General features: G+C 53.8%; 1 protein-coding gene across 5 annotated transcripts in view; it reads left to right on the top strand.

The window, feature by feature from the left end:
- Positions 1-24521, top strand: part of CELSR3 (cadherin EGF LAG seven-pass G-type receptor 3) — a 71877-nt gene extending 47356 nt beyond the window's left edge. For 2 of the 5 annotated variants that reach the window (XM_073351418.1, XM_073351416.1), the window contains 18 exons: positions 1311-1520; positions 2097-2280; positions 3446-3595; positions 4327-4492; positions 4959-5126; positions 5652-5778; positions 6174-6380; positions 7397-7571; positions 8719-8831; positions 9276-9355; positions 10268-10394; positions 13514-13627; positions 15560-15696; positions 16194-16300; positions 16775-16948; positions 17374-17574; positions 18666-19824; positions 20543-24521. In XM_073351418.1, coding sequence (XP_073207519.1) covers positions 1311-1520; positions 2097-2280; positions 3446-3595; positions 4327-4492; positions 4959-5126; positions 5652-5778; positions 6174-6380; positions 7397-7571; positions 8719-8831; positions 9276-9355; positions 10268-10394; positions 13514-13627; positions 15560-15696; positions 16194-16300; positions 16775-16948; positions 17374-17574; positions 18666-19824; positions 20543-20570 — 3627 coding nt within the window. In that variant the 3' untranslated portion in view covers positions 20571-24521. Of the gene's footprint in view, positions 1-1310; positions 1521-2096; positions 2281-3445; positions 3596-4323; positions 4493-4958; positions 5127-5651; positions 5779-6173; positions 6381-7396; positions 7572-8718; positions 8832-9275; positions 9356-9591; positions 9662-10267; positions 10395-13513; positions 13628-15559; positions 15697-16193; positions 16301-16774; positions 16949-17373; positions 17575-18665; positions 19825-20542 lie in introns of those variants that run through there. The other 3 variants (XM_073351417.1, XM_073351415.1, XM_073351419.1) reach the window with 2 other exon arrangements.
- The last annotated feature ends 427 nt before the right edge of the window (positions 24522-24948 follow it).

The following is a 24948-nucleotide window of genomic DNA, read 5'->3' as shown; positions in this document are numbered from 1 at the left end:
CCACATCTACACAACTACTTACATCCCTCGGGGTGTAAAAAAGCCACACCTGAGCGACATAAATTACACTGACAGAAGTGCCGACGTGGACAGTGCTACGTCGGTGGGAGAGCTTCCCCTGCCAGCAGACCTACCATCACTCGCTCGTTGGAGGTGAATTAATGATGTCAACAGGAGAGTTCTCTCCCATCCGCATAGGGCGACTACAAGGGAGAGCTTCCAGCAGCAAAGCTGCATCAATACAACTGCACTGCTGTAAGCTGTCTAGTGTAGACATCGCCTTAGTTATTGGCTGATCAGTAAGATTAAATGATAAATCTTTAGGTTCCTCTAACAATTGAGTTTCCAGGCATTGGGACAAGTCATTACTGCTGGATTGCTAATTTCAACTCTTAGCCTGTCTTTGAAATTCCTTTGCCCTGCTGGGGAGCTTCCTCTGAAGTTACTTTTTTGTTTTAATTCACAGTTCTGTCACACAAGTGGATAACAACATATCAGTAGCTGCTGTTTGCCTGGGGTTCAATAATACCGAGCTCCGCTGCTCAAAGTCTAAGCAGCCTGTAGATGTAGCAGGGGAGAGTTAAAGGGATGCTCTCAACTGTCAGTATCAAAATTCTCTCTGAATATTGTTTAGTCCACCTCAGTTATGACTAACACTGAAGATTCTTGTAATTAAATGAGATGGGAGAGAAAACATTGTATTAGCTGCTCTTTTCCCGCAGTTTGTTTGTTTTGTGCACAGCGCTTTCCCTAGTATAGTCAGTTTCACCGGGTGGTTTGTGTGGATTTTCACACAACGGCGGAGAAGAAAAGAGTGTCTATTTTAAAACAGGAAAATGTGATGGTAACACTACAACAAATGTCGTCTGGGCACCTGTGCAGATGTGGAACCTGAAACCACTTTGAAAATGTCTTTTTGAAGTTGACTAGATTTCAGGCTGAAGGGGGGTCTCTATAACTATCAGACCTGCTTGCATGGAGTTAAATGACACACAGCTATCCTCAGGGGTTTCTTTTCCCCCAGGGGAGCAGATTCCTGAGGCACAGTTTGCTGCCCACTCGAGCGACTGTTTGGTCCCAGCACCTGCCGTTGGCCTTGTGACTGTCCTTAGAGATAATCCTTCCATTGACAGGCTTGCAGAGATGGCCAGCACAGTCCAAGGGCAATCTGATCCCCAAACCCAGCCGCTGGGTCTGTAGTGCATCGGCATTTCTCCCTGTTACCCCTGGCTTAAAGCTGGGGAGAGAGGGACCAGATTTTAGCTCCACATTGCACCGTTTCATCCCATCTCCATTCTCTCTGTTGGCAGCTGGAGGGCCTGGAGAGGAACGAGACGGAGCTGAACACCATTGAGGCGAAGAAGCTGGCGCACCGGCTGCGCGCAGTGACGGACCAGATGGAGCGCTACTTCGGCAACGACGTTCACATCACCTACCGCCTGCTGTCCCGCCTGATGGAGTTTGAGAGCAGGCAGCATGGCTTTGGCCTGACTGCCACCCAGGACGCCCACTTCAACGAGGTGAGCGCCCTTCTGGTTGGGAGGAGCCCTCCTCCTTACCCTTCCCTGCTGAGCAAGGCAGAGCTCATCGGCGCTGCCCCTTGGTCAGCCACAGCACAGCTTCTCTGGGACTTAAGGATGCTGCCTTCTCAGCCTCATCAGCCCCACCAGCCTGGGACTGTGGCTCTGAGCCCTGCGGAGCAGGGACCCTTACCTCCAGGTAGGATGGCTGCAGCCTTTGTCCCGGCTTGTGAGCCATTATGGGTGGTGCCTGCCCCATCTCATTGCTCCGTCCCTTTGTTACTCTGAGTAGCTAAAGGGTGTGAAGCCCATGGCGGGCAGGGGAGAGCCAAGGGGGTGCGACCGAGCAAGGGCCAGTGTGAATTGAGTGAGGAAACCCTTCCCATTCCTGCAAAGGGTGAGAGCCTGGGATCGTCTCCCAGTGGTGCGACGCTCAGCTCCGAGCACACCCCATCCCCCTTCTTTCCTGGCTCGCCTGCAGCAGGCAGGGGAGGTGACGGAGAGAGGAGGCGTAGAAAATTTCAAAGAAAGGTCTTTTCCCTTCAAGCCTGCTGAAGACTCTCCCTCTGTCTGCAGAACCTGCTGAGGGCAGGCAGCTCGGTGCTGGCCCTGGAGAACCAGGAGCACTGGGACGTGCTGCTGCAGAGCGACCATGGCAGCATGGGGCTGATGGAGCAGCTGAGAGAGTACACGGGCACGCTCGCCAGCAACATGAAACTCACCTACCTGAACCCCCTTGGCGTGGTGACCCCCAACATCAGTGAGTAGGCAGCAGGCTGGAAGCATTGCCAGGAGAGCAGTGGTGCAAGGCATACACTCTGACACCACACTTCAAAGAGTTAAAACGGGCACAAATGCCAATCGGAGGCCACGCTCCAGCTGTGATTGTCAGCTGAGGAGGGTGCAGCTGGTCAGCTGTTGAATGGGAGGCCCCCAGGAAAGCCTGAAGTGCTGCAGAAAGTGGTGGTCTTTCCTCTGAGTCAGCAGAGACTTGGGGTGCTGTGCTGCTGGAGGAGATCTAAAGCTAAACTCATGGCCCCCACCCCTTTGGGTCATGATAGCTCCCGTTGCTCTTTGTGAGAGTCGCGGTGTTACCCCCTCTGTCCTGGCCAAATCGCAGTGGTAGCAATTCCATTCCAGTTTATTCCCCCAGCAGTGTCAGCTAAAGAAGTTATTCCTTGCTGCCCTGAATGCTCCCCCAGGGGAGCTGCAAGCCAGTAGCTGGGTTTGGGATGGTGATTCTACCATGGTAAAGCTGCTGCCTATGTGTTATTCCCAGTCTTCCATAAATCCTTTAGGAAAGGATCCACTGACCACAACCTTCTACAACTCCTCCTAAGTAAATACCCCCGCGGAAGGGGCCAGCATACCCTTGGCTACCTGCTGTTAGCTTGCTGAGGGTTTGCCATGGGGTTCTGATGACTAGAAGGCTGACTGGTTCCACTCTCCCCAAACTCACATGTGGATTTGGGATGTGCATCCATAGGTGGTTGTCTCACATGGAGCTGGGTCTCTCATGTGGTCCCATTAGGGACCGTATGTACGGGAGGGGACATGGGCCTTTTATAGTCCCCTTTTATAGGCCCAGCAAACTCAGTGAGTGCGTCGCTCCTGAAAGCGAGCACAGATAGAGCTAGCGAGCGCAGACGGGAGCTGGACATCCTTCTTGCTCCCCACAGCACTGCTCCCTGCCTCCGCTTTGCAAGTACAGACATGACCGGGGATCCACAAGTGACTGGTCTGAGCCCATCACACTGCACTTGTGACCTCAGCTGCATTTGAATTGCTTACTCCAAAGATAGACGCAAACGTGTTCATCCTGGCACCCTGAGCCCATCCCGTTGCAACGCTGTCCAGCCAGAGTAACGACCCTGGCTCCCTGAGCTCTCCCAGGCCCCTGATTCCTCTGTCTCTTCCCCACACAGTGCTCAGCATTGACCGCATGGAGAACCAGACCCACGTCCGGCAACGCTATCCCCGCTACCACAGCAGCCTTTTCCGGGGGCAGGCCATGTGGGACCCACACACCCACGTGGTGCTCCCGCTCTCAGTGCTTACACCCCCCAAAGTGGAAGGTAAGTGAACGGCCTCCCTGAGCCCCAGGGAATGGCCCTGGTGTACTGGCTGCCTCCCCAGCAGGCTCTGTTGGGCCTCTCTTCATGCCCTGCACTGTATTCAGTACCGTCTGCCCAAGGGACAAGCACTGCATGCAGGGTGGCTGGTGGGGGGACATGCAACTGTCAGATCCCCAGCCTGGGCTGTCTCCAGGGTCTGTCAGAGACCACCTGTATGTCTTACCCCAAAGGCTGCTGGCACCTCTTCCTGGACTAGAGGAGAGAGCTCCTCACTTCCTGAGCTGGGAGGGAGCATCCCATTGGTGCTCTGTCCTCCGGGCCCACAGAAGCTGGGAGCCTGCTGCGCCCTTGCAGGGAGTGTCTAGAATTGCTTCCTGGCGAGCTCTGGGAATAGCACCGAGTGCTGGCCTTGGGAGGCCGCCATGATGCAGGGACCCTGCAGATGGTATCCATGTCTTAGATGCCTCCCACAATGGGAGAACTGCTATGGCCCTGGACTTCTCTGGACTCCTCGCTGCAGCCCTGGCAAAGATGGATGGGGCTTTGTACAACTTCCTTCCCAAGAGACACCGTTGCGTCCCTTATGTAGTGCCCAGCCCTGGTACGTGGCTCATGAGCCATGGCCACGGAGATGGCCAGTGGCACCAGGCATTTCCTTCCCCTTGGCCCTACACTCTGCCTCAGACCGTTGTTACAGGTGCCTTTTCTGACCCAAGCTCTGCCCACAGCAGCCGCCATGCCCATGAGCAGGGAAGTGAACGACACAGTGGAGAGCTCTTCCCCAAAGCTGACCCTCCCGGAGCCCGAGCCTGCCGTCACCATCATCATCCTCATTATCTACCGCACCTTGGGGGGGCTGCTGCCAGCCCGCTATCAGGTGGATCGCCGCAGTCTCAGGTACTTTTTCACCCTGCCAGGACATGCACTCTCTATAGAGAAGGCAGCAAGCAACTGGGTACTGCCAGTTATGCAGGTCTGGGGTGCGGGACTTTTCAGGGTTCCAGCCTGGCTCATCTAACTGTGCGCAGTGGCCTGTTTGGAGGCTGGGGGCTCTGTCCAGAGCTGGTGTCTGCAACAGTGAAACCACTAGCACAACTGGTCCTGCTTGGCCCCCCCGTGTTGGCAGCCTTCTAAAAGAGGACAAGGACTGGATGGGCCACAGAGGATGAACTGCCCTCTCCCCACGGCCTAAGGCAGGGCTGAGGCTGGGTGGGCAGCATGCAGCATGCAGCCTGTCCTGTAGCAGCGGATGGGTTTCAGGCTGTCAGTCCAGCCCTTGTTAGCCCCCTGGCATTCTCTGAAATGCCAGGCAGGTCTGGGCGGCTGATGGGCTGAGTGACGAGGCCCTTGTCGTCTCTTGCAGACTGCCCAAGAACCCCGTCATGAACTCCCCCATAGTGAGCGTGTCCGTGTTCAGCAACCACACCTTCGTCCAGGGCACTTTGGACACGCCCCTGGTGCTGGAGTTCCGCCTACTGGAGACGGCCAACCGGAGCAAGCCCCTCTGTGTCCAGTGGAATCGTTCCAGCCAGTAAGTGCCCAGCCTGCCTGCGTCATGCTCCAGGCCAAGATTCTCACTAGCCCCGGGGTCATTCACTGCTGCAGCTTTCGAGAGGTTTAGTAAAAGAAACTGGAGAAGTTAACTAGTTCCCTGACTCTCCTGAACCATCCTTGTTTCTGTGTGCTGGGGCAGAGCTCTGTCACATAGCCCCCTTGCTAGGACAGAAGTGGGGGATCACCAGGGTGGTGGAACTGGCCCACCAAGGTGCTGCCTTCTGGCACATTGCACTGTCCCAACTGCTGAGGGCAGAGGTCACCAACTTCAGGCAGCACTGAGTAGATGCTTCAACATCCAAACATGGAAACATCCTGTTACACCCTGCCACCTTAGGAAGAGTAGAGAACCTGTCCAGGCAGCCAAAGAACCTCTGAGCAGCCCGATGCTCTGCAGGCTGCTCCTCACCTATGCACCCCCAGACCCCCCAGGGCCTGACAGGAGATGTGATTCTGAAGACCTGTTCCTTTGAGATTTCTCTGTGTTCTCTTGCGGCTGCAGGACTGACCCTTCCGGTTTCTGGACAGCAAGGGACTGTGATCTCGTGTTCAGAAACACCACGCATGTGCGCTGCCAGTGTTCCCAGTTTGGCACCTTTGGGGTGCTGATGGATAGCTCCCACCGGGAGGTAACCCTACCTCTGCAGAGGCGGGAGGGAGGGGAGGAAGGAGCGGGAAGGCTGGGGGTGGGTGGCGGGGAATACGCAGTGGTGAAAACCAGAACAAGAGGATGTATTTCCATGAGGTTGTGCTGGCCACACCATGGACAAGGAGCAGAATGGAGCAGGCCCTAATGCGGTGGGGAGCACGATCTAAACGCTGGATAGATCTAATCTATCCAGAACATTCAGGGTAGAACTCTGGGTTACACAGGTGCAGACAGTGCCCACTGCAGAAATGTAGCAGAAAATCCCAGGCTGCTTCTCCCATCCAATTCCCAGCCGGAGGGCGAGACCGTTGAAGCCAACACACGCTCATGCTTTCTTGCCTGACTCTGTCTTTTGTCTTTGGCTTCCATCTGCAGCAGCTGGAGGGTGACCTGGAGACCCTGGCCATTGTCACCTATTCCTTGGTGTCTCTTTCTCTTGTGGCCTTGCTGCTGACCTTCTCCTTCCTGACATGTCTGAAAGGCCTCAAGTCCAACACCAGGGGCATCCACTCCAACATATCTGTCACCCTCTTTTTCTCCGAGCTGCTCTTCCTCTTGGGCATCAACCGCACTGAAAATCAGGTAAGGGGAGGAGGAAACAGTCCTGAGTGCAGCTGGGTGGGATGGCGTCGTCAGACCGGGGAGACCTAGAGGGTAGGAAGGAGGCCCAGGAGAACAGAACTGTTGGGTGAATGCAGCAGGAGTGTAAATGCTTTGCTAGTTCAGTCTCCAGTGTTTCATATTTTGACCTAGTTTGAATGGTGCCCCTGGGAGTCTTGCCTAAATCAACCTGAGCGCTGGAATCATCCTGCAGGATGCACCCTCCTGGGTTCATTGGGACGCATGGGGGAAGAGTGGGAGATTCCCCCAGGGAGGAATCTTCCCCCTAAATCCTCTTTTCGATGTAATCCAATCTTTTCTTTCTAGTGTTTCATACCACGCTCCTCACCATGGAATCCCAGCCCCTTTTAGGGCCCTGGCACCAGCCATAGCGTTGGGTCGTGGTGCCAACTCTCAGGCACAGGGCAGTAGGTTGCAACTTAGGACAGGCTGTTGCTAATCAAGAGAGGCCCATATCTGACGGGATGATGAGCTCTCTCTCCTGGAGGCTGTAGTGCAGGTGACTACAGGAGATTCTCCTGCAGCACCAACGGAGGAGCTCCTGGATCTGAGCTAGGTCTTTGGTTCAAGCCCCAGAAGTGACAGAGTGTTCCCCACATCCCTGAAGAACAGAAGGCATCACTCAAACCACCTACCCAGTGGATATCGACATGCGTGTCGGAGAGGGATACGAGCAGGGTTATGAGGCTGCTTGGTTTGGATGTGGGCTCTTTGGGGTGGGTTGTTCCAGAGTTTGTTACTGACTGTGGATCTAGCCCCTTTCTAGGAGGTTGGGAATCAGCAGCTTAGGTCAGGGGCATGCAACAGAGATACAGGAGTCCCACAAGCCAGCTCCCTGCTGGGCGTAGAGCAGAATGGGGATGTCAGAAATGCTCTGGGGGTGACTCTGCTGCAGTAAGGGAGATTGCCAGGCAAGGGAGGGCCTTTCCCAGCTGGATGGGCTGTCCACTCTTTGAGTGGTGATTTGCTCCTTTCAGTTCCTCTGCACTGTGATTGCCATCCTGCTGCACTACTTCTTCCTCTCCACCTTCGCCTGGCTCTTCGTGCAGGGCCTCCACATCTACCGCATGCAGACCGAAGCCCGCAACATCAACTTCGGAGCCATGAGGTTCTATTATGCCATTGGCTGGGGGGTGCCTGCCATCATCACCGGTGGGTACCGCACGCTGGGCAAAGATGCTTGGGAAGACAGGTTCCCTCTCTGAGGGATGGGGGGAGGAAATGGATAAAGCTCGCTATAGCATGGAAACTCCTTGGCCTTGGGCGATGCCAAAGGCATTGGCCTCAGAAACCCCATTTGGTCAAAGAGGCATGGGCCTCAGGCATGGGCATGGGCCTAAGAACTTGTCTCCTTTCTGATTCCGTGGGCATTGGCCAGCCTGAGTGTCTGGTGGGGGAACGTGAGTGGAGGGGATGTATGTGCATGTCTGTGGGCATCCATATTTGCCACTGTGTGTGTGTTTGTGCTGTATGGGTCTAGCCAGGAGCAACACTGCAGACAGATTCTAGACCATGGAGATACAGTCAGTGAGCTACAATATGTACAGGAGTTATCTGGGTCAAGGCAGCGATGAAGACACTATGCATTTATACCACTCCTAGTGTTTGACGTGGTAGGTGCCACAGCAGAGGGTGTGCTGTAGTTTTCTGGTGTGAAATGTCCGTGGGGTTTAGAAGCTGGGGTCTCACTCCTTCAGAAGAACCTACAAGGCTTTTCACCCTTTCTGGCCTGATGGCCATGAAGCTCCTGCCCTTCTAGGATTCACAGCATGAGATGCAAATGTTCTTTGGCTAATCATCTCGATCCATTTCCCAAGGTTCATCACCACTGGGGTCATGTGTTCCTGGCAGTAAATGCCCTGTTGTGGGGCTCTGCTGAGGTGGACATCTTGAGACAGTGAGGCATAGGACACAGACCTCACAAAGCAGGAGAGTCAGCTTAGCCATTGCTAGATATTTCTATTGCTATGGCAACTTGGCCAGAGGCACTGGCAGGAACCAAGGCGAAGGAGGAGCACTAGACGGGGAGTAAGGAGACATGGGTTCTGTCCCTGGTTCTGTCCCAGCTCTCTGTGGCCTTGGGCAAGTCATTTCTCCTCTGTACTGCAGTCTTCCCCATCTATAAATGAGAACAATGATACTGATCTCCAAGGAGCGTTCTGAGGCTGCATTGACCAATGTTTGGTCTCTGCTTTGAGATCCTCTAGTGGAAGAGGCCATAGTGGAAGTGCAAAATGATCCCAATGTCTCCTAGGTGGCTGTGTCATGGAATTGACCTTTCCCTTTTCTCCCCCCGCAGGACTGGCCGTTGGCTTGGACCCAGAGGGCTATGGGAACCCAGATTTCTGCTGGATTTCTATTCACGATAAGCTGGTCTGGAGCTTTGCAGGCCCCATTACTGTCGTCATTGTGGTAAACTCCTCCCGTGTTTATACCGTGTCCCGGCCCACCCCACATGTCCTCCCCTTCTTTGCACTCCATGTGTCTGCTGCCTTGCCTTCTGCTTACCTTCCTCTGGTTTCTACTGCCTCTTCCTCTTCTCATTGCTGTCCCTCCTCTATTTATATTTCCTCTATCCCTGGAGCTTTGCTCCTTTCTCCTGTGCTCTCTTCCTCCCACGGGGCTTCCTTTCTTGTCACACGTCCCCAAGCCCAGGCAGCAGTATGTAGCCCAGAGAAGTGGGGCTTGTGTAGAGCAGGCAGAGGAGGAGGTGGATGAGTCCAGGTCTGCACAGAGTTCAGCTTCCCAGGTACAGGACCTTGTGGAGGCACATGATCGAGACACCAGGACTGGAGAGAGTGAAAGCCTCAGTGTAGGAGCAGCAGAGCAGCATCTAACCACTCTCTGTGCTTTCAGATGAACGGGGTGATGTTCCTGCTGGTGGCCAAGATGTCATGTTCCCCAGGCCAGAAGGAGACCAAGAAGAAATCAGTTCTGTGAGTATTGATTGGCCAGGATCTCAGTGGAGGGTCTGCTGCTCTGATCCCTTGCACAAATATCTGAACTTCTTTCCCTTCCCCACAAGCCATCCCCTGCTTCATCACTGTCAAAATCTGCCTAGCCTCCCTGTTACCCGGATTCAGCCTAGAAGTCGCCTGCCATTACTGCTTCTGTTGCCAATATCAGTCGCTTCTCTAACATCCGTCCTTTTCTCTTATCCCCACTCCCACAGCCCCTTCCTGACAGGCCCCCACATCTCACGTTATTCCTCTCCAGTCTGTCTATCTGCCCTCTGCTGAAAGGTAATTCCTCTCCCACTGCTCTGTCCATGTAAGTCCCCTGCTCAAACCCTATCACTGGCTCCCCATCACCTGCCATTTCCGCTTCCTGTCCCTGTATCCAGGGCTCCGATCCAGCCTCCATCTCAGTGCTTGTCTCTTGTTCTCCCCCTCTTGCTGCCTACACTCTTCCCAGCCCTCCTAAATGCCCCTTCTGCATCTTCTCCATGCATGCCTTCACTGCTTTCTTCCAAGCCACCCCTTAAGCCTCCCCTGAGCCCAAATGGTCACCCTGGGGTCTGAACTGTCCTGTCTGTCTCATCCAGAAGAGAAGCTCCTTGGGGCCAGGGCCGTGTCTTCCTACGTGCTTTGTCAGTGCTCAGCTAGTAGTGATCTGTCTAGACTGGGTGTGGGCCCACAAGGTGGAGACGTACTGCAGGGAGTGTATTGTCCCGCTGTGGTGCTGGCACGTGGTGTGGGGAGCTGGTGGCTCAGGACAGGAGTGTACTTCCCCTCTGCCTCTGTCTGTGTGTGATAGACTGTAGATTAACAAGAGATTCTAACCTCTGCGTCCCTGTCTCTGTCTGTGTGTGTGTATCTGTCTGCCTCTCTCTCTCTCTTTCTTTCCAGCATGACGCTGCGAAGCTCCTTTGTTCTGCTTCTAGTTATTAGCACTACCTGGCTCTTTGGCCTCTTGGCTGTCAACAACAGTGTCCTGGCTTTCCACTACCTCCACACTGTCCTCTGCAGTCTCCAGGTAACTCTCCATCCAGCCTGCCCCGGAGGCCAAGCAGCAGCTCTGCCCCTCCCCTCAGGGGAGCATCTCTCACTGGTGCCTTTGGACAAGGAACAGTGATGGGAAAATTTAAACAGTGGAAAGGCAGGTTAAAGGGAAACCAAACAGACAAGAGGAAAGCTGGAAAGCAGTAAGCTGGAGTCTGATGGCACCCACTCTGCAGAGTTCACCTGAGCTTCCTCCAGCTTTTCTATGCTACCGTCCCCAGCCCGGCTCTGCAGCCTTCCTGGAGCTCCCCTGTGCTCGGCTCCATGGCCCAGCCCAGCCCAGCCCTGGAGCTTCCCTGCTCTCCAGCTCCCCTGTGCTCAACTCCATGGCCCAGACCAGCCCTGGAACCTTCCTGGAGCTCCCCTGTGCTCTGCTCCATTGCCCAGCCTGGCCCTGGAGCTCCCCTGCTCTCCAGCTCCCCTGTGCTCTGCTCTATGGCCCAGCCCGGCCCTGGAGCCTTCCCGGAGCTCCCCTGTGCTCTGCTCCATTGCCCAGCCTGGCCCTGGAGCTCCCCTGCTCTCCAGCTCCCCTGTGCTCTGCTCTATGGCCCAGCCCGGCCCTGGAGCCTTCCCGGAGCTCCCCTGCTCTCCAGCTCCTCTGTGCTCTGCTCCATGGCCCAGATCAGCCCTGGAACCTTCCTGGAGCTCCCCTGCTCCTCTGTGCTCTGCTCCATTGCCCAGCCTGGCCCTGGAGCTCCCCTGCTCTCCAGCTCCCCTGTGCTCGGCTCTATGGCCCAGTCTGGCCCTGGAGCCTTCCTGGAGCTCCCCTGCTCTCCAGCTCCCCTGTGCTCTGCTCCATGGCCCAGACCAGCCCTGGAACCTTCCTGGAGCTCCCCTGCTCTCCAGCTCCCCTGTGCTCAGCTCTATGGCCCAGCCCGGCCCTGGAGCCTCCCTGGAGCTCCCCTGCTCTCCAGCTCCTCCCCAGCTCAGACCTGCTTTGCAGTATTACAGCAGCTCCCATGTTTTATTCTTTCCACTTCAAGCACTGCTGTACACTGAGCTTTTACTCAGCAAGAAGGTTTATTTTAGGAAAGCAACACAAAACAGATTCTTCCAAACATCTCAAATCCCCACCTGCTGATGGGCTCTGTCACTCACACGCGTGTGCACACGCACACACTGACTACACCTGCTGATAGACTCTGCCATTCACACGCGTGTGCACACGCACACACTGACTACACCTGCTGATGGGCTCTGTCACTCACACGCGTGTGCACACGCACACACTGACTACACCTGTTGCTGATGGGCTTGCTTTCTGTCATGTGCATGCACACCCAATGGCTGGTCATGCCTCTCTAGTATGCATGTCACAGAGACAAGCGGAGGTTGGTGCACACTTCAAACACATTGCAGACATTAACCCCTCAGCGCCTTGAGCTTCCCCCGGCCAGTCACCCTGTGGGTTTGGCCCTCAAGAGCCATCCCCCTTCATTAGGAGCATTACACAGACAGAGGGGTTCCCTTAGAGCAGCTGCCCTCCAGCAGTGACTGTGCCCCTCTGTTCTGTCATCACTCTCCTTCTCTGCTCACTAATCCACGGGACATTCTGGCTTCCTTTAGCTAAAGCCCTGTGCTGCCCTGGAGCTCCTGATTTCAGGGACCCTCTTGCTGCTCCGCTCACTCATGAACTGACTGCCCCCTCTAGTGGTCATTGTCCATGTTCGCCTTCTCATTCTATAGCCTAGCTCAGCTGTTTTCAACCTTTTTTTATTTGTGGACCCCTACAAAATTTCGAATGAAGGTGAGGACCCCTTTGGAAATCTCAGAACCCCCAGGGGTCTGCAGACCACAGCTTGAAAACCACTGTTCTATGGTAACCTTTCTATGTTCTATGGTAACCTTTTGTGGACCCCTTGGACATAGGCTAAAACCACTGCTGTAAAGGAGCAGAGACCTGCTGCACCAAGAAGAGACTTCAGTTGTAAGCCCAAATGAGTTGGTCCTTATGATTTAACGATGCCCCTTCTGAGCCAGCCCTGCTCTGAGACATAATGGGACAATAATGACCATCTTCAGAGGAGTTTTCATAAAATGGATCAGCAAAGAGTTGGGCCTATATTTGAAGTGGATGCACAAGGGCTGCTGGGAACTGCATGCAGGGGAAAGCTAACAGCCACCAGCACCCACTGTTTGAGCTACCATCCCAAGCTTTCTCTGTATAGCCAATTATCCCCCATCACCTCCAAAGCCAAGGCCTGCTAAGGCTCCTTGCTGTCACTGTGGCCCCCTGCTAGCAGCAGTGGGCCTGGAACCTCTGCTGTGTGCCCTCAGACTGCTCCCTAGTCACTGCGCACACAGCACAGAATCAGAGCTGCCTAGCCAAGTCCAGTTTCAGTTTTCCTCTTCCACTTACCCCATCACCCTTGGCAGCCACTCTCCTCTCTCCTCTTCAATGCCACTGGGCCCAGGAGCTTGCAGCAATCAGGCCCTCCTTGTAAGACTCTGGTGGCCCAGAAAGCAGCTAGGTCAACCTTGTGAGACCAAGCTCCTAGCACTGAGTCATTGTGCTGGCTGGAGCGTATTCATGTTAGTAACTGTCTGTAGCCCACAGCTCTGTCAGTCGCTAGCAATTCTACCCCAGAGCAGACACGCTGGTTCCTGAGGGAAGAAACTGGTTCAACCACTGCTGGGCCTCATGCAGCAGGTGGGATAGCATGGCAGGCACCTGTTCCCCTCCACCAGAGACCTACAGTGAATTTGGCCAGCAGGAAGCACTCTCCAAGGGGGAGCCGCTTGTCCCTTCCTCTGTTACAGGCTAATGAGTCATGAGTCTGGTCAGCACAGAAATGCCTCCACTCTGTGGCCCTGTTGCCCTATCAGGGGTCTAGATGCAGCACTCTGGACTATGCTGGAGGCCTGGGTGCGGTGTAGACGTGACTGACTGAAACACAAATAGCTGGATGCAGTGTCAGGCAGTGCGATTGAGGAGAGCTGACTGACTCTGTTAGCACACTCTTGAATGGCCAAACTCAGCCTTCAGCACTGCCCCATTGCCAGGAAGAGTGGAAGTGCAGGCTCCCCGGCTGTGCTGAGTGTTTCCCTTCCTTCCTCACTCAGGCTCACAGCCTCTCTTCCCCTCCCTCACAGGGCCTGGCCGTGTTGGTTCTGTTCTGTGTCCTGAATGAAGAGGTCCAGGAGGCCTGGAAACTGGTCTGCCTTGGCAAGAAGAGTCAGGGCGAGGAGGCAGCTAGATCTGTGCAGGTGGGTGTAGAAGGGCACTGCCCCAGCAAGCGAGCCCAAAGGCAAGGGCCTTCTCCGCACCTGAGCCTGCACTCTGCCTGAGAGGGAATCCCTCCCTGGGCCCACCCTCCCCACCAAGCATGCAGGTTAACTAGTCCTTTCTATCCTAAGAACATAAGAATGGCCATACTGGGTCAGACCAAAGGTCCATCCAGCCCAGTATCCTGTCTACCAACAGTGGCCAATGCCAGGTGCCCCAGAGGGAGTGAACTTAACAGGTAATGATCAAGTGATCTCTCTCCTGCCATCCATCTCCACCCTCTGACAAACGGGGGCTAGGGACACCTTTCCTTACCCATCATGGCTAACAGCCATTAATGGACTTTACCTCCATGAATTTATCCAGTTCTCTTTTAAACGCTATTATAGTCCTAGCCTTCACAACCTCCTCAGGCAAGGAGTTCCACAGGTTGACTGTGCGCTGTGTGAAGAAGAACTTCCTTTTATTTGTTTTAAACCTGCAGCCCATTAATTTTATTTGGTGGCCCCTAGTTCTTATATTATGGGAACAAATAAATAAACTTTTCCTTATTCACTTTCTCCACACCACTCATGATTTTATATACTTCTATCATATCCCCTCTTCGTCTCCTCTTTTCCAAGCTGAAAAGTCCTAGCCTCTTTAATCTCTCCTCATATGGGACCCGTTCCAAACCCCTAATCATTTTAGTTGCCCTTTTCTGAACCTTTTCTTATGCCAATATATCTTTTTTGAGTTGAGGGGACCACATCTGTATGCAGCATTCAAGATGTGGGCGTACCATGGAATTATATAAGGGCAATAAGATATTCTCCGTCTTAGTCTCTATCTCTTTTTTAATGATTCCTAACATCCTGTTTGCTTTTTTGACTGCCACTGCACACTGCATGGACATCTTCAGAGAACTATCCACGATGACTCCAAGATCTTTCTCCTGATTAGTTGTAGCTAAATTAGCCCCCATCATATTGTATGTATAGTTGGGGTTAATTTTTCCAATGTGCATTACTTTACATTTATCCACATTAAATTTCATTTGCCATTTTGTTGCCCAGTCACTTAGTTTTGTGAGATCTTTTTGAAGTTCTTCAGTCTGCTTTGGTCTTAACTATCTTGAGCAGTTTAGTATCGTCTGCAGACTTTGCCACCTCACTGTTTACCCCTTTCTACAGATCATTTATGAATAAGTTGAATAGGATTGGTCCTAGGACTGACCCTTGCGGAACACCACTAGTTACCCCTCTCCATTCTGAAAATTTATCATTTATTCCTACCCTTTGTTCCCTGTCTTTTAACCAGTTCTCAATCCATTAAAGGATCTTCCCTATCCCATGACAACTTAATTTACATAGGAGCCTTTGGTGAGGGATCTTGTCAAAGGCTTTCTGGAAATCTATGTACATTACGTCTACTGGATCCCCTCGTCCACATGTTTGTTGACCCCTTCAAAGAACTCTAATAGATTAGTAAGACATGATTTCCCTTTACAGAAACCATGTTGACTTTTGCCCAACAATTTATGATGTTCTCTGTGTCTGACAATTTTATTCTTTACTATTGTTTCAGCTAATTTGCCCGGTACTGACGTTAGACTTACCGGTCTGTAATTGCCTGTTCCAGGAGGTCAGTGGGAAAGACCTCAGCCAGACAGCCACCCCATAGCCGGGTCCTAGCCCCTCAGGCCATGTCTGAATTCATGTACTGTCATTCCCTGGGAGCCCTGTGCCTCCCGAAGAGGCTGGTGGGACCCTCGCCAATGAAGGAAGAGAACCCCTTCACGGTGCCTGAGACTGGAGACTCCTGAATGGACACAGGCCACCCCCACCCTTTGCAGTGTTGGGCAGGGAGAGAATCTCGAAACCCAGCTGCTGCAGTCTTCCTAACAAATTCTCCATGTGTCTCTTCCTTGCCAGGGCCCCAATGCCTATAATAACACGGCCCTGTTTGAGGAGAGCGGCCTCATTCGCATCACCCTGGGGGCCTCCACCATCTCCTCAGTCAGCAGCGTGCGCTCAGCCCACACCCATTCCAGCCAGAGGGGCTACCTCAGGTAGGAAGCAGCCAGAGGAAGAGGCATCTGGCTGGCCACTGGCTCACAGCCACAGCTGAGAAACTACAGACATGGAGGGGGATGGGAGTGGGGCCCACCATGGAATGGAGAGAGCATTGCCTTCTTCTGGAAATGCAGGTGTCACCTCCTGGCCCTTCTGGACCATTGCTACCGATGCCTCCTCTGCTATGACCTTCAATCCTGACACTCCCCACACAGCTCTGCTGACTTACATCACTCCTGACCCACTACAGACCCTAGTTACTCCAGTCCTGAGCTCTCCACAGCTCTGCCAGTGCCCCCCACTCCTGCCCTGCAGCATTCCTTGCTGTTCCAGTCCCTCACACCCCCTCCCCCCTGCAGGGCTGTTGACCTCTCTGCCAGGCACAGATATGAGTATGGGAGATGAGAGGAGAGCACTCCTTTACCCCAGGACAGGGACAGGTGCTGCCAGGTGAGGACTTGGGGTCTGAGCGTTTTTGCCATGTGTGTTTCAGAGAGAATGTGATGGCGCGTCAGGGCTCAGCCTTGGATCACAGCCTGCTTGGTCACACCGGCCCCACGGACCTCGATGTGGCCATGTTTCACCGTGATGCAGGGGGAGGTAAGGCTGAGACCCAGCCGGCTCACCCCTGGGACCTGCCTGTGCATGTGAGAAGGCTCCCTGCTGCCCAGAAGCTGCCCTAGCAAGTGGCATTTCCCCCATTAGTGAGCAGCCTTTGCACACTGAGCACCTGCCACTCCCAGCAGCCTCACTCCAACTCCTGAGTACGCTCAGCCTGTGGGGAGGAGGGAGTGTCCAGGGTCACTGAACAGAGCCCCCCTTGGGCCAATTATTTTCCCAGGGTGAAAACAACAGCACAGGCCTCCCAGGATGCTGGGGCCCTGGCTTCAGCTAGGCAATGTCCAAACACAGGGTCTGTGTTTTGTGCCAGTGGAGTGCTAGATTGGGGGGATGTAACCCCGGGACACTAGCAGGCAAAACCCCAAAACCAAGCTTCCTTCCTTCCCTGCCCTGCTCAAAAGCCATCCGATTGCCCCCATCCCCACTGCTTCCATCCTGCATGTGCCCCGGCAGACCAAGACTCTGACTCAGACAGTGACCTTTCCCTGGATGAGGAGCGCAGCCTTTCCATCCCGTCGTCGGAGAGCGAGGAGAACGTGCGCCTCCGGGGCCGATTCCAGCGCCAGTTCAAACGGGCAGCGCACAGCGAGCGGCTCCTCACCAACCCCTCCAGCACCACTCCCAAAGGCAAGGACTACGCAAGAGCCCTGCCACGGGCTAGGGGCCCAACTGGGTCTAAGCAGCTTGGGAGGGAGGGAGCATGGGGGGACCAAGCTGAAGGTCTCCCACAGAGCGTGTTTCCAATGTAGCTGCTGTCTGATGCGATGCAAGGTCTCCCAAAGGCAAAGGTTCAAGGTCCTGGGAGCAGTCCCCATTGGCAGGGAGGGGTTAGTACCACCTGGAGATGCGGTGACTCCAGCAGAGGCAGGGAAATTGCCTCATCCCTCCCATTTGCTGGTTCTGCTCCTGCAAGCCCCACAGCACGTTACTGGTGGTTAAGCAGCCCTTGGGACTGTATCCCAGTGAGTATCGTAGCAGGCCCTGCTCTGTTTACAACTCGGGATAACTCTGATGCCCCCCCTCCCCCGTTGTGTTGCACTGTTCTTCTCCAGATGTGGATGGCAATGACCTGATGTCCTATTGGCCAGCGCTGGGCGAATGTGAGGTTCACCCCTGCTCTCTGCAGAAATGGGGGTCTGAGCGGAAGCTGGGCTTTGACATCAACAAGGATGCTGCCAACAACAACCAGCCAGACCTGGCCCTGACCAGTGGGGATGAGAACTCCCTCACCCAGACCCAGCGCCAGAGAAAAGGTAACTAGACTCAGAGCAGTCAACCTAGTGCTCCCTTGGTGGGCACATATCCAGCTGCCAGCCAGCACAGTGTCCCACTGGCTGCACCCCCAGAGTCTCCCCATGGCCCCTACCTGGCATACCCAGCATCTGCCTGGCAGTGCTGGGCTCAGCAGACTCATGGTGTTGAGCAGAGCAGTCAGTGAATCCTTTGCCTGATGCTGGAGAGCCACGTCGCTCCCCCGAGCACTCGGATGTCATGGGGGACAGCATCCAGGTGACTGTTGCTGACAGGTTGGCAGGCCGCATTAGAACTGTCCTGTCCTTGTCCCGGACAGTCTGTTCATTGCCCACAGGGAACAGCAGGCTCCTGCGGCTCTCAGCGGAGGTAACACAGGAGCTATTATGGAGATGCTTGGTTCTTCTCTTCTAAATCTTTTATTCAGCTACAAGCTCTAGCCCCGGTGGCTGGGACAGTTCCCAAAGCAAACAGGGAATGTAACAGTGGGCTTGGCAGTCAATCGACAGCTGAAGAATAGCTGCCCTTTGGGCCAAGGCCATAAGTAACTGCACTGAGAAACAACAGGCTGCAGGCAGGAGAGTGCAGACCAGTGCTGAGCTGGCCATCCACCCGTAGTCAGAAAGAGGGGAGAGAGCCTGAGAGGCTCAGAGAGAGCGAAGGTGTAAGGAATGGAGACAAGGGGGAAATTTCCCTTGGCTGGACTGGAGCTATAACTTCCCCTACGTGTTGCCAAGGGACAGAATGGGAGGCAGTCTTGGTAATGTCTCCTCTGCTGTTTTAAGCCAAGAGTGCCGCACTCTTAGAGGCAAGCCACTCACAGGAGTGGCTTCTCCTCATGTCTAGTAGACTGGGACATGCGTCCATTGTGGAGGTGAGGTGGTGCTGGGCCACATGGTGGTGTGATCTTGAAAGCTTTGCAACATGCAAACACAGGTGGCAGTTTCCTCCATCCTGGGGTGATCTCGGGGAGGAGCAGGGCCGCCCAGGCTGCCAAGCCGAGTTCTTTGTCCTTGCTTTCTTGCAGATAGTGAGGAGGGTTGTTTGTGCTGTCACAGAGATTCTCTTCACTTTCTGCTTTGTTTCTGTACAGGGATTTTGAAGAATCGCCTCCAGTACCCTCCAGCTCTGCAAGGCTTACCATCCGTTGGCAGAATGACCAATGAGCTTTCATGGTACAAAACATCCACCCTGGGTCACAGGGCAGTTCCTGCTGCCTCTTATGGCAGAATCTACTCTGGTGCAGGCAGCCTCTCTCAGCCAGCTAGCCGGTACTCTTCCCGGGAGCAACTCGACCTGCTGATGAGAAGGCAGATGTCCAGAGAACAGCTGAGCAGGAACGACGCTGGGGAATACTTGGAAGCTGTACGCAGCAGGCATGGGTCCAGGGAGGAACTAGACACCATTCTCAACAGGCCTGGATCAAGGGAGCAATTGGACACTATCCCTAGTAGGCATGGGTCTAGAGAACATCTGGAAAATATACCCAGCAGGCATGGGTCTAGAGAAGACTTAGATACATTAGCTTCCAGGCCTGATCAGAAAGATCATGGGAATACACTACCCAGGAAGTGGGGTTCTAGAGACCATCTAGATACTTTACCCAGTCAATTTGGCTCAAGAGAACTACTAGACTGTGGGCCAGTAAGAGAGGTCTCTAGAGAGTGGCTCAACACTTTGCCTAACAGGCAAGTATCTAGAGATCGAGTGGACACTTTACTAAGTCGAGACATTTCTCGAGAACAATTAGATCTGCTTTCAGGAAGACAGCCTTCAAGGGACCAGCTAGCATTAGCTAGACAAACTTCAAGAGAGCAGTTGGACTTTTTATCCAGAAGATCTAATTCCAGAGAGCACCTGGATACAGTGCCTAGTAGGCATCCATCACGGGAAAATCTGGAGTTTTTTTCTAGAAGACAGCTGTCCAGAGAAAATCTAGAACCACTTTCTAGAAGGCTTCCTTTTAGAGAAAATCTAGAACCTCTGTCTAGGAGACAGCCTTCTAGGGAAAATCTGGAAGCAATCCCTAGCCGACATCCTTCCACTGAGCAATTAGATATCCTTTCTTCCATCCTTGCTTCTTTTAATTCTTCTGTCCTGTCCTCTGTGCAATCCTCCAGTACTCCCTCTGGCCCACAGACCACAGCAACTCCTTCTGCTGTGCAGACTTCCTCAACGCCTTCTGTGCTGTGCCCGTCACCACCTCTCTCTGCTACATCCCACAGTATCTCTGAGCTGTCGCCAGATTCAGAGTAAGTATTTCCACTTCTCCAAGGCAGCTTTTGGGTCAGTCCAGTCCATGCTGTGAGTTAGCCAGAGGATAGTTTGTATCTTCTAGCCACTTGGTTGCTCTTTTGCCCCTGGTTTGTGTGGTAACTGAGTATTACCACCTGATCTGAAAGCACAAAGCTTCCTGGTGAAACGGGATCAACCCCCGTAGGATGAAACTAGGTCCTAAAAGTACCTACTGGTTGTGATGCTCTGTAGTACCCCGTCGCACCAGTGCAATGGGTGGAAGTGCTAACGTCTCTAAAGGGGCAGCTGTCCCATGGGGCGCCCCGTGCTCCTCTGGCACCTGAAGATGCTGGGGCTTAGCATCCATCCTGGCACACGTTCTGGGTACTGAGAGAGGGGAAGTGGCTCTGAGCTATGCGTTTTAGAATGCGTGGCAGGGTACAGATCTGTCTGTTGCCTTCAGCTGTACACGGCACAGGCACTTGGGTGAATGGGTATGGCCAAGGGAAAAGATCTGTATTCTGTTTCTTATATGTGCCTGGCCTGGTCATTGTTCTGGGAGCCACAGCCAGACCCTGCCCTCATCCTTAGCACTATTTATCGCACCAGGAGGTGAGCATGATGCTTTCCCAAGCCCCTGGCCAAGCAGGGAGAGCACAGGGAGTGTCACTTGGGCCTGGGGAGTAAGGTACCAGAGGCTACATTTGTTAATTTTGTTTCCTTTTCCCCGAGAAGAATAACAAGAAGTGAAGGTCATTCCTGAGGGGCCCGAGCTGCTGCGAGAGCAAAGGAAGAAGCAGGGATGATTGCCTGGCCAGACACTTTCAGCAGAGGTTTGGAGTCTCTGGGTGCCAGGCACCTACAAGGAAAGAACTGATGATGGTGGTCAGAGGCCCAAATTCACCCCGCCCTTCCCACCCATCGGTTCTGGAGAACTCGTGGGGGGAGAGTCAGGCAAACCATCTCTGGGAGGAAGCGGTCTCAGGTACCTCTGCACCAGAATGGAGCTGCACTGACCTATCGCCTGCTCAACAGGGCACTCCCAGAGGCGGGGAGAAGTACAACACCATGAGCAAACCCAGGCTGGTGCCGCTGGTTACATATCAAAAGCAAACAGACAGAAATCTTCCTTTCTGAACCATTTCTACACTCTGTGTGTGTGTGTGTAAGAGAAAGGGAGAGAGAGAGAGAGAGAGGGCGGGGTGGGGTTGGCCACAGAAGATGAGGCAGGGGAGGGTTTTATACATTTTGTATCTTTGTAATCAGAGAGAAGAGAATTTCTATGGTTATTTTTACGGAATGTTCTGTTCCCGTTGCTGTGATGCTGACAGTGTTTGTCTTGACAGCGACTCCCAGCTGTGACTAGAGGGGCTGCTGCTGGGCTTTCCACAGTGGGGCTGTGCGTGTGGAAGCCCAGATCCCAGGGAGCGGCTTTCTCCAGGCTTTCCTTTGTGTTGTGTCCTGTCCCCTCCCATCCCATGTCTGGCTCACACTAGTGATCACAGTAGCAGACATATGGGACAGAAAGGGTAGCCCTGGGTGAGCACTACACATCCTGACCTGCAGTACTCCCTGCTCTTCCTGCCAACACCCCTGTCATGCTGCTCCCAGGGCCAGTCCCACTCTCTCCCAGCATCCTGGATTTTCTAGTCCTGCATATACTGTAGCTCATCAATGCATTTCAGCTCTCAGGAGAAGTCTCCTACTGTCTGAGTGCTGAGGAGAGGCTACCAGTTGCGTCCAGCTGGACTGAGTTTTGTGCTGGGTAGAAGCCCATGTTTGTGTTAGAGCTGTGTTGTGTCACACAGCCATTGTTCGAAACAGGGGCAGAGTGGGAACGCCTGCTGAGTTCATAGGGTTAGAATGCAGGAAGGCAAAAACGATCTGTGAGAGCTCCTGCCGAATGAAACAAGCCCCTGAGAAGCCTTCCCAAGGAGCCTCCACTCTGCGCCTCTCCCCGAGTGTCCATCTCCAAACGCCCGAGTCCCCAGCAGGCCCCTCTCAGCAGGGAGGATGGGGAAGAACACTGATTTCTGTTAGCCACCATCATATGTGCAGTGTCCTCTTTTTTCCTAGTATTGACTGGAGCAAACCCCTTCCATCCTCACATCCCCAGGAGCCTCTGCGTTACAGACTGGCTCATGGGGAGAGGATGGACACCACTCTCCATGGGAGCTAGATCTACTGCAGAATAGTGGGGAAATTTCTCCTGTGCAGTCTCCCAGAGTGGGCAATTCCCCAAGTCCCAGGTTAGCACCAAGTGGCCCACAGGGGAGGAGATTGGAGATGGGCCCAGCCAGCCAGGGAGCATGGCTGGAGGGTGCTGGCCAGGGCAGCATTGTTGCAATAGAGGAGCAGCCTCTTATCTCCATTTTATACTCCAGTCCCTAGCGCACAGGAGCCAGCCTCCCTTGGCCTGTACTGCAGGCCGCACTCATAGTAAGCCTATCCCCTGGCGGCTCCATGTGCATGTCCACGCATGTGCACCCCTCCCCGCCGTCCCAAGGCTCCCCTGGCAGCAGTGGTAGCTGCTCTGTCTGCTGCAAAGGCCCACAGCTCAGAACGGCCTGAAAGTTGAGAGGGAGAGGGCAGCTGTTTTCAACACACTGTAGTTTGACATTTAAGCCACCCTGACGGCTTATCCTTCCTCCCCACACTAAAGGGGATGAGGGCTTCGATTATCCCAAGGACTCCCTCGTGCTCCCTGCTATTTTATATGCTGGATTTGTGCTAATTGAACCCGACATGAAAATGGAAGTAAAAGAAAACTTGCCAATGGCCCCCACCTCCCCCCAGCCCTCTTTGACTGGTGTATTGCTGCTCGTTTCCCCAGAGGCACAGGCATTACCTCCCCCTGCCATGGGCAACAGTCTGTGCCTGGCTGTACTCTCTCAACCACCAATGCCGTCCATTTTGATTGTCAAAAGCAATGTGTTTACTAAAGTGAGCATGGGGTGCTATCTGTCTCTCTCCAGGCTGCAGCCCTCAGTGGCCTCGTGTGTCTTGCTCTGGTTATCACCCACTTAGAGAGTAATGACACCCTATTTACTGCCTTATTACCATAGAACACTGTAGCGTAACGTTGACTCGAATTATGTAATGTTTACACAAGGAGAGTTTTTCCACTGATTGAGCAAACAGGATGGAAGGTGGTTTGCATCCTCTGAGACCTGGCCACCCTGGTGCTGCCGATGCCACCACTAGCAGGAGCCTTGGAAATGCTAATGGTGATTGACAACTGTATTCTCAAATACACTCCACAGTTGGCAGCTGGTGCAAAGGGCCTGGTGACCTTCCAGCCTGCGACCTGAGCAAAGTGTGCGCAGAAGGAGGAGAACCTCTGCCTTGGAAGTGATTGATCAGAGCTGCCTCATGGCCTGCGTCTGACGTGAGCAAGGCCCTTTAGGAGTGGAGGAAACTTCCCGCACCTGCCCTGGTTGCATTGCCCACCGCAGCATTGCAGCTCACACATTCACTCTCCTCGACTGGCTGTGGAGACTAGGGCAGCATGCTGCAGCCCCGCCCCCCAAGATGGGCAGATGGGCAAGAGGGCTACACACACCTACTTGTTTACAGAAATGAAGCTCTAATGTGCAGTGGAGCAGAAAGCACAGGCCACGATATTGGCCTTCTGTCTTGAAATAGCAGGTTCTGACAACACTGGGGAATGCAGACTCCCCATCTGTGCTGGTCACCCTCTGGCGCGTTCTCAGTGCCATGTTCCTTTCAGGAAAGATCTTGTTTACACTGTTTCTTCAGGCTGTATATAACCAGGACCTAGAGCTCTGTTTGTTACACTGATTTCTACAACTGCATCTTTCTTCAAATGCTGTTTGTACCGTCCATCCTGTTGTGAGTCCATGGGGATCTGTGCCACTTATTATCACCAAAAAGTTGGGTGGGTTGGCTTGGAACTGGGTTTTGAATGGAACCAATTTTCTGTGGAATTGTTTTTCTGGAGGGGTTGGTTGGATGAATGGTTTGTTTACACTCCAGGGGCATTTGTTCAGTGAGGGATGGCTGTGGGAGATCACAACCCTGTGTTCAGGAGAGGCAGGTGCCAATATAGCTCTGGGCTGAAGCTAGCTGACATGGGCAGGGCAGGTTGATTCTGAGACCATAGCCATTAACCCTTAGAACGCTGCTGCTTTCCAGCCTGCCACCCAGGCTATATCCGCACCTCCGAAAGCTCCCCAGGAAACATCCATGCAGAGCTTTCCACGCTGGCTGCACTGCTGAGTGAACACAGCCCCCATCTTCAGCCCTGTCCAACACTAGCCAGCTTGTGACTTTGGGGAGAAGGGCAGGATCCTGCTCAGGCCCGCAGGTGCCTCCCTCTGACTCTTTGTAGATGACAGGAATTCACACAACTGCCTAATGGTGAGCTAGTGACATGTGCCAAAAAAGAGAGAGCAGCAACAATGTTAGCCTTGTGCCAGGCCTTGCTGGCCTTTCCTGTGCCACTCCAACCTGCTGCCTTGCAGCTCAGAATGTTCTGGGGAGGGGAGACCCCCCCCTCCATCTTTGGAAGCTGTGCTTAGCTAGTGACTCTGCAGATTATTCAGCTGTGGAGTGCATCCTCTGGTGGGTTGGTTGTCTCCTCTCCTTTGCCCGGTTTGTTGGCAGGGAGCAGAGAGGCCCACAGGCTCCGTCCCTGGCTGTGTAAAATTGTACCATGAAAGCCCCAGATTTGAAAATAAAATTCTATAAATCAGTCGTGGGCTCCCTCCTGCGTCTCTCTCTGCTCCGGAGTTCAGTTCGTTCCGTCGCTATAGCCGTCTACAGCACAGGAGCCCAGCGTGCTCCACAGCCTGTCCGCAAACAGCACCGCTGTGACCAGCCACATCGGGTGTGGAGGGAAGAGACCAGCAGGAACACAGCATGCTGCACACTGGAGTGGGGGAAGGGGAAAATTTAAGCAAGGATGCAAGTGGGAAAGCCCAATTCTGGAGAAATACCCCAAGCTCTTTAATAACTGTGCAGAGGAGATGGGCACCTGGGCTTGAAAGTCTGACCCAAAAGACCCATGTACCATACAGTGCATGGACATCAATTAATCTTCCTGGATTAGCCAGCCAGCTGCCACTCTGATCAGCTGGCACAGAGTCTGGGCCCTCCCACCACTCCAGCTGCCCCACTTA

Source organism: Lepidochelys kempii, chromosome 7, assembly GCF_965140265.1.
Source record: "Lepidochelys kempii isolate rLepKem1 chromosome 7, rLepKem1.hap2, whole genome shotgun sequence".
In the NCBI taxonomy this organism is placed as follows: Eukaryota; Metazoa; Chordata; order Testudines; family Cheloniidae; genus Lepidochelys; species Lepidochelys kempii.
The sequence above is the reverse complement of the archived record's forward strand: the minus strand, read 5'-3'. Positions and strand labels throughout refer to the sequence as shown.